At 31.8% G+C, this 9,316-nt stretch overlaps 1 protein-coding gene across 1 annotated transcript; it reads right to left on the minus strand.

Annotated features, from left to right (window-relative positions):
• Positions 1-5,522: 5,522 nt before the first annotated feature.
• Positions 5,523-8,169, minus strand: LOC145128600 (heat shock cognate 70 kDa protein 2-like). Its single transcript, XM_079063418.1, has 2 exons — positions 7,899-8,169; positions 5,523-7,448 (listed from the first exon to the last, which is right to left on the minus strand). Exons 1-2 carry the CDS (start codon positions 8,110-8,112, stop codon positions 5,713-5,715), a joined length of 1,950 nt encoding a protein of 649 aa, XP_078919544.1. The 5' UTR covers positions 8,113-8,169; the 3' UTR covers positions 5,523-5,712.
• Between the last annotated feature and the right edge of the window lie 1,147 nt (positions 8,170-9,316).

The raw sequence follows: 9,316 nt of genomic DNA on the forward strand, positions 1-9,316 counted from the left end.
ACTGTTCAAATGTTGTATCTTTAAACTGATAATGGTTCACATACAACAACATATTAAATCTACTAACTTAAGTATAATATGTTTAAAGTTAAAGACATAACTTTATAAGTTGAAGTAAACATATTATTTTAATATTGAAATTTAGTTTATTTATGATTACACTTTAGGTTTGATATTTATTTAACATTATTATCAACTTATAATCATTATAAGAAAGACACTACAATTTATCATTTTTAACTATTTACAAAATATTTTTTGGATGGTTTAAAAGTTAAACTAAAATTTATATTTAAGTTGATCATGTAATGTTATATTCAAATTTATAATTTAAGTATTTTATACAAATTGTTCATAAGTTATAGCTTTAAAATGACAATGGTTTACATCCAACAATATATTAAAACTGATAAATTAAGTATAATATGTTAAACGTTAAAAAACATAACTTCATAAGTAGAATTAAAGATATTCTTTTAATATTGAAATTTAGTTTATATATGATTACACTTTAGGTTTGATATTTATTTAATCTTATTAAGCAAATTATAATCATTATTAAAAGGAAATTGAAAAGTCATGGGAGTTTCAAATGAATGTGGTGAAATGAAAAATGCATGGGAGTTTCAAATGAATGTGGTGAAAGGAAAAATACTTCCTTTATAAGTATACTAGGCGAATCCCCGCGCGTTGCGATATTAGAATTATATAGTTAAAATAATAACTTTTACCAAATTATTATTTAATATTTCTACTTTGAAACAAAATGTTAGTAGTAAAGCAAACATATAGTTAACATATTAGTTTTATTAAACATTATAGTTTAATTTTTAAGTCATTGTGATATATATAATTATTTGATAATTTTATAAACCGTTTAAAATTGTGTAAATTATATATCAAATGAATGATAATATAACGGGTAACAAAACGTATGAATAAAAAAATGAACTGCAACTTTTAGTAACATAAAAATAGAAAAACATCTATTATAACATTTGTATTAAAAAAGATATATATACAACGAATAATAAAAAATATGAAAAATAAACACTATAACTTTTAATAACATAAAAACACTAAAACATCTATTATAACATTTATATTAACTCTTCGTATTTAAATCACAAATCTCTTCAAATACATTAATGTTTTTAATGAGCAAAACTTTACAGCTTTATAAAAGAAAGGAAAATAAAAAGTTATTAGTAATTACCAATTAATAATCATAAGTTAAAAACTTTTGAGTTGTAACTAGAAAATATACATAAATTAGAAAACACTTGAGTTGTAGTGTGAGTTTCAAATGAATGCGGTACTTGGAAATGTATATTTATTATTATTATTATTATTATTATTATTATTATTATTATTATTATTATTATTATTATTATTATTATATTCGTCTAAAGAATTGGTTTTGATGCATCATTTTAATCCCTTCAATTATTAAAGATAAAGATATTTAATTATAAATTTATAACATACATAGGTGCATATACATGTTAAACAAATCGCATATAATATATATATTTTCGTAAATGTCATATGTAATTCTTGTCATAGTAATATGGATAAATTACTTTCATATGAAGAACATATCATGATAAGTCTATCATAATTACATATCAAATGTTCAAAATTATGTTATCTTTTAAATATTGTCTTTTAAATATGCTGTGTAGGATAACCCAACAAAAAAATAATAGAAAATAAACATAATCAAAATAGAAAACTACAATCAAATAAATAATAGAATTGGGTGGTTGAATATATAAATAAAGATTTTACATAAACATACATTTAAATCAAAAGAAAAAACTAACGTTCATCAACTTTGCTCAAACAAAAAAACATATATCCATTTTATGAATCTTCTTTCTTCATTTAACACTATTCAACCATAGAAACTTAATGACAATTCTTCACTAACCTGCAATCAAAATATTTTTCTTGAAAAAGAAGAATCAGAAAGATATTCCAAGCAAAACATTAATGTTTGGAGAGTCACATTCAAGATTGAGTAATACACACAAATTACATATAAAAATTAAATGAGAAACTGAATATAAAGAAAGAATAGCAAAGCTTCATTTGTTTTGGTTGAAAGAAAAAATCATATTACAATTACCATCGATGCGACATAACCCATTTCTTCAAATCATTATATTTGGATCGTGAATGCTTCAACTATATGAAAACTTTTGAATCACAATATCTTCAAATCCTTCTTACATGTAAGATTTTATATACCACAAAAGACACAAAAGACACAAAAGATTGACCTTTTTATAGTAAACTTTTCAATAAATACTAATTAAACATAATATAAGTTATAAAACTTTTGAGTGTTAAATCATAATTAAAAAAACTTTTGAGTTGCTTTAGTTAAAAAAGAGGGTTTCAAATGCATGAGATTCAAGAAAAAATGCTAGCTTTATAAGTATATATATGAGTAAATTACACGAATCGTCCCTCGGTTAGGTACCAAAAAACACGTTTAGTCCTTATTTTTAAAAATTAACTTGGATCGTCCTTGTGTTTCCATTTCCTTGCACGGTTAGTCCCTATCGCCGTTAGCCGTTAGTGGTTTCCGTTTAAGTGCCCCAAAAACATGTTTAGTCCCTCGTTTCTTTTAAATTTATCATTTTAGTCCCTCGTTTCTTTTTAAAAAATTATATTGCCATTTTTTTGCACTTATTTATAACTTATCAGTTAGATTAGATTAATTATAAATTTTAAAAACTTATATCATTTTCATCTCTCTCTCTCTCTCTCTCTCTCATTTTCTCTTTATTCAGTGTCCTCTTTCTCAATTCGGGCACCTATCTCATATCATCGTCGACAACCATCTCCTTTCATCGTAGGCACCTTCACCAACCACCACCTTTCAACACCAAATTTGATACTATAACCAAAATCTAATTAATCAACACTGATTTTCGAGATGAAGTCCCAAAACCTAAAATCAGTCATGAAATCCCTACATCGATGCAAAATCCAGAGGGACTGGGATGTAGAATCGAAACCCTAAAATTGTGTCCTATATTCTTTCTCATCTTTTGCAACCACCTCTTATCACCACCGGAGAAGTGAAAAGAGTTGTCGAAATTTAGATCTGTGGATGGACTATAGATCTGAAATCTAGATGTAAAAGGGTTGTTGATGGCATGCCCTAAATCACATATTGAAACATAGAAGACAAGAGAGGACGACAACGAAGGGAGTTGTTGGCGTACCATAAATTAGATTAATTATAAATTTTAAAAATTTATATATATATATATATATATATATATATATATATATATATATATGTATATTCCCTGTCCCCTTTCTCAATTTGGAAAACCACCTCATATCATTGCCGGCAACCAACTCCCTTCGTTGTCGTCCTTTCTTGTCTTCTCTATTTAAATATGTAATTTAGGGCATGCCATCAACAACCCTTTTACATCTACATTTCAGATCTATACTCCATTCGCGGATGTAAATTTCGATAACTCTTCTCTCTTCTCTTCTCTGGTGATGACAAGCGGTGGTTGCAAGAGCTGATAAAGAAGATAGGACACAAATCTAGGGTTTCGATTCTACATCTTAGTCCCTCTGGATTTTGCATCGATGTAGGGATTTCATGATTGATTATATGATTTGGGACTTCATCTTGAAAATCAGTACCGATTAAAGGTTTTATATTAGGATTTGGTGTTAATTATAGGTTATAGATTCTAGTTCTAGTATCAGATTTGGGTTTGAGTTTTGGATTTTGGTTATAGTATCAAATTTGGTGTTGACGAGTGGTGGCTGGTGAAGGTGTCGATGGTGAAAGGTGATGGTTGTCGACGATGATAGGAGATAGTTGCCCGAACTGAGAAAGAGGATACGGAATAGAGAAAAAATGAGAGAGAGGGAGAGAGAGAGAGAGAAAGAAATGATATAAGTTTAATATTTATAATTAATCTAATTTAATTGATAAATTATAAATAAATGAAAAAATAAAATAAAAATTGACAATATAGTCTTTTAAAATGAAATGAGGGACTAAAATGATAAATTCAAAAGAAACGAGGGACTAAACGAGCTTTTGGGGCACTTAAACGGAAACCACTAACGGCTAACGACGATAGGGACTAACCGTGCAAGGAAATTGAAACATAGGGACGGTCCGAGTTAATTTTTGAAAATAGGGACTAAACACGCTTTTTGGTACCTAACCGAGGGTCGATTCGTGTATTTACTCTATATATATATATATATATATATATATATATATATATATATATATATATTAAAAAAATCGAATCTAGTCATTTTTGGCTAGACGAAATCACAAGATGCATCTAGCCATCTACAATTACTTTTAATCCATCGATTTCCTCATGAGTAAATTTTTTTTTTCTTCAAAACTTAAATATCTTAGGATTATGAGATCCACTAATGACCAAATCACATCCATTAGATGATATTGCAGCCCGTTAAGATCCATGTGTGATTTCAATGGTTAAATTTATCATTTCTTAACTTTTTGATTATTTTTTTGAAAAATAATTAGTTAATTTTGGTAGATATGTTTAAAATCCCTAATGTATTCCATAAAATAGTCATTTTTGGATTTTATTTCTAAAAGTTTTTATCAAAATTGTGTTGTGTCCGAAGCAAAATTATTATTATTTTTTATAAACTTATATTCAACTAAAGTATTGTTTTAGAATTTCTCTTTTATTATTATAACTATATTTTTTTTGTTTCCGAAAATCTCTCAATCTAATCATTTTCACACAACAAAATTCCTTTTGCAGTGAAAATGTTTGAAAGATTCATATAACTAAAAAAATTCAATTTTTTGATATAAATATTATTTTTGAAATAATACGAATAGTTTCTCAATATATAACTTTTTTCGTGTTTAATATTTTTTTTAAGGATCATGTAAAAACTAAATTTTGGCAGCAAATTGTATATTTTGTAACAATTCATTTCATATCCAAAAGATTATTGAAAACCATTCCCCAAATATGGTTATCTTTGTCATTATCTCATATATTAAAGGGCTAAATAGATGTGATGCAAATGTTTGGGCAAATGTCTTAACAAGAGAGGTGAGACGAGTGTTTGGGTTAAGGACCAAAGTGTAACAAAGGTTTTGGATTAGGTATCAAAAGTAAAACAAATGAGTCTTGTAGATAATTGTGTTAACTTCAACATTTTTTAATCCACACCACAAGGATGTTTTAATTGGAGATATGCATTAACGATTCATTTTATATCCAAAAGATGTAATATTTTGCCAGTTACCTATCTAAATGGTTAAAACATAGTTGCATAAGATTTAAAACGTATTTTTGTGGCATAAATTAGTAAAAATTAAAACTGTTTCATGAATTGACAGAAAAATAAAATATGGTTTCAAAAAATAGTGAAAGTGAAACATTGAATAAACATTTACCATGTGTCACTTAATAGTTACATTCTTACATATTTTGGCCCATCACAGGAAACGTGAAGCTACATTTTCTGGTTCACTTAAAAAGATTAATAAATATTGTAATTTGGTTAAAACGTTCAGAGCCTATAAAACAGTTATAAAAACTTGGAACTTTCGTCTAGTTTTAGCAATAACTAGAAGCTATTATTGGCTACCCTTTTCTAGCAGCTTATCATTAGGACAAATCAAAATTTTAAACTTAAAAAAGAAAAAACAAATTTCGTCACTTAATCAACTTCCTCAATCTTGGGTCCAGCACCGCCACCACCAGCCGGAGCAGCTCCTGCATTACCGGCAGCCGCCGCATCAGGAACACCACCGGCCTGATACATCTTAGCAATAATCGGATTACAAATTCCTTCTAATTCCTTCATTTTATCCTCAAATTCATCCACTTCACCCAACTGGTTCGCATCCAACCAATTAATCGTTTGCTCAATCGCATCCTCCACCTTCTTCTTATCTCCGGCGGCGATCTTCGCCGACACTTTCTCATCACTTATCGTGTTCCTCATATTATACGCGTAGTTCTCCAAAGTGTTCTTCGCCTCCACTTTTTTCTTATGTTCTTCGTCCTCCGCCTTGTACTTCTCCGCCTCCTGCACCATTTTTTCAATATCTTCCTTCGATAATCTTCCTTTGTCATTCGTAATCGTGATCTTGTTCTTCTTCCCACCGACTTTATCTTCAGCGGAAACGTTTAATATCCCATTCGCGTCGATGTCGAAACAGACTGTAATCTGGGGAACACCTCTCGGCGCCGGAGGGATGCCGGAAAGTTCGAATTTTCCTAGTAAATTATTGTCCCTTGTTCGTGTTCTTTCTCCTTCGTAGACTTGAATCAAAACGCCAGGTTGGTTGTCGGAGTAGGTTGAGAAAACCTGCTCCTTCTTCGTCGGAATCGTGGTGTTTCTCGGGATTAGCACCGTCATGACTCCGCCGGCGGTTTCGAGTCCGAGAGAGAGAGGAGTGACGTCTAAGAGTAAGAGATCTTGTACCTTTTCGTTTCCTTCGCCGCTGAGAATAGCGGCCTGAACTGCAGCGCCGTACGCGACGGCTTCATCGGGGTTGATGCTTTTGCAGAGCTCTTTTCCGTTGAAGAAGTCTTGTAACAGGTTTTGTACTTTTGGGATACGTGTAGACCCACCGACGAGGACGATATCGTGAACGGATCGTTTGTCCATTTTAGCGTCTCGGAGACATTTTTCAACGGGATCCATGCATTTTCTGAAGAGATCCATGTTCAGTTCTTCGAATCTTGCTCGAGTTATGGTGGTGTAGAAGTCGACACCTTCGTATAATGAATCGATCTCGATTGTGGTTTGAGCAGTGGACGAAAGAGTTCTTTTAGCCCTCTCGCATGCTGTTCTTAGTCTCCTCAAAGCTCTTGGATTTCCGGTGATGTCCTTTTTGTGTTTTCGCTTGAACTCCTGAACAAAGTGATTCACCATTCTGTTGTCAAAGTCTTCGCCGCCGAGATGTGTATCTCCGGCGGTGGACTTTACTTCGAAGATTCCCTCTTCGATTGTAAGAACAGAGACATCGAAAGTTCCACCACCAAGGTCAAAGATAAGAACATTCTTTTCACCAACACTACCGGCTTTCTTGTCTAGACCATAAGCAATGGCGGCAGCGGTGGGTTCGTTGATGATACGCATCACGTTTAGACCAGCAATAACGCCGGCGTCTTTGGTGGCTTGGCGTTGGGAGTCGTTGAAGTATGCAGGGACTGTAACGACGGCGTTTTTGACTGTTGATCCAATGAAAGCTTCAGCGATTTCACGCATCTTGATGAGCACCATGGAAGAGATCTCTTCAGCTGCAAATTGTTTGTTCTCTCCTTTGTAATCGACTCCGATCAAGGGCTTTTCTGCAGGACCAGATGTGACCTTGAATGGCCATAGCTTCATGTCGTCCTGCACAGATGCGTCACTGTATCTCCGACCGATTAGCCGCTTTGCATCTGTTTTTTGTTGTCAAAATCATAAAATAAAACTTAGCACTTACGATCAAAAACAAAACATGATAATAAAACAAAATTTTTAATCTCCGAATAGCAATTTCCATAGATAATGAAAATTTAACCTCCATAGCAAGTGCGATTGATGATTAAAATGGCTAATCTACAAATAGCAAGTTTCAGTGTGAGCGATTGATGATTTATCCAATACTACCGGTGATAAAAGTGATATCTAATACTATGAATTAAAATGCTCAATCCCCAAATGCATGTTTCATTGAGAACCATTGATGATTAATTTGAAAGAAATTTCTGTACCTCAATGAGTCAATGGTAAGATTTACCCTAATGGATCTACAATTACCACAAAATTCATAAAATCAATCGACAGAACATCAACGAAAAACAAACGAAGCACATGAAGAAACTGAAAGTTTGAGCATATTAACGTACCGAAGACGGTGTTCATTGGATTCATGGCGACCTGATTCTTCGCAGCATCACCAATTAGACGCTCGGAATCCGTAAACGCAACGTAAGATGGAGTCGTTCTGTTGCCTTGATCATTCGCGATGATCTCGACTCGATCATGCTGCCATACTCCGACGCACGAGTATGTTGTACCTAGGTCAATTCCGATCGCCGGACCTTCACCTTTCCCGGCCATTACTTAAACTCTATTTACCAACCAACTTTAGATCCGAAAAAGATTACAGTTGCTATAAAAAACTGGCGCGAGTTTGTTGATGTGAAGCGAAAGGCCATTTATAGTCTGCTTAAAATTAATCGCGCTATGCGATTTGAATAATCCGAGTCCTTCGTTTGAAATTTTGACCAAAATGAACTTAGGACGTAATTGCTTTTTAGTCCCTAAATATATGTAGAACTCTTTTAATATCATAGTTGAACCTAACGGTAACACACCAAAACAAAATATTGATGATTTTATCATTTTTAAACCTACAGAACATAAGTTTTTTTTACCATGGAATAGAGTTATTTCCATAAAAGTTCTTATATTTTCATAAAGGAAAAATAACTTAACAAGGTAATTAACTTTTCGGTATGTTCACATCTGGGTAACTATCTTTTTTTTTAACACATGTAGGTAACAAACTTCTTGGAAGTGTTCACATATGACCATTATGACATGCTGTAGCAGATTACATCCTAGATGTGAACACTTTCAACAAGTTCGTTACCTAGATGTGTACAAAAAAAAGTAGTTACCTAAATATGAACGAAAAGTAAGAGTAAATTACACGAATGGTCCCTGTGGTTTGGGGGAATTTGTGTTTTTGGTCCCTAACTTATTTTTTTAACTCGGATGGTCCCTATTGTTTATTTTTATTGCACGTTTGGTCTCTGTCTTATCTAAAAAGACTATTGTGCCCTTATTAATTTATTTTTTAATTAATTTTCTTATTTATGTATTTATTTTTTATATATTTAAAAAAATTAATAGTCCCCACATATCTGTATCTTTTCACCGTAAACCTGAAACCACATTTGAGAAATTTAATTTGGGTCTCACCGGGTTGTGGTGTTAATTCGACGGAGTTGAAGAACCGAAAAAAGAAGGGATGATGAATACGTCGATATCACTAATAATAGAAAATAAATAGAAGTTGATGAGTATGAGAGATGTGATGGTGAGGAGATACAGAAATGTAGGGTCTATTAATTTTTTTAAATATATAAAGAATAAATAAATAAATACGAAAATTAATTAAAAAAATTAATTAATAAGGGCACAATACAGAGACCAAACGTGCAACAAAAATAAACAGTAGGGACCATCCGAGTTAAAAAAATAAGTTAGAGACCAAAAACACAAATTCCTCCAAACCACAAGGACCATTCGTGTAATT

Source organism: Lactuca virosa, chromosome 8, assembly GCF_052849685.1.
Source record: "Lactuca virosa cultivar CGN04683 chromosome 8, Lactuca_virosa_CGN04683_v6, whole genome shotgun sequence".
NCBI lineage: Eukaryota > Viridiplantae > Streptophyta > Magnoliopsida > Asterales > Asteraceae > Lactuca > Lactuca virosa.

Excerpts from the sequence above, each read along its gene's own strand:
- LOC145128600 (XM_079063418.1), bottom strand. The coding sequence starts at position 8,112 with ATGGCCGGGAAAGGTGAAGGTCCGGCGATCGGAATTGACCTAGGTACA. Across the intron at positions 7,449-7,898 it reads TCCAATGAACACCGTCTTCG|ATGCAAAGCGGCTAATCGGT; the intron begins GTACGTTAATAT and ends AACAAAAAACAG.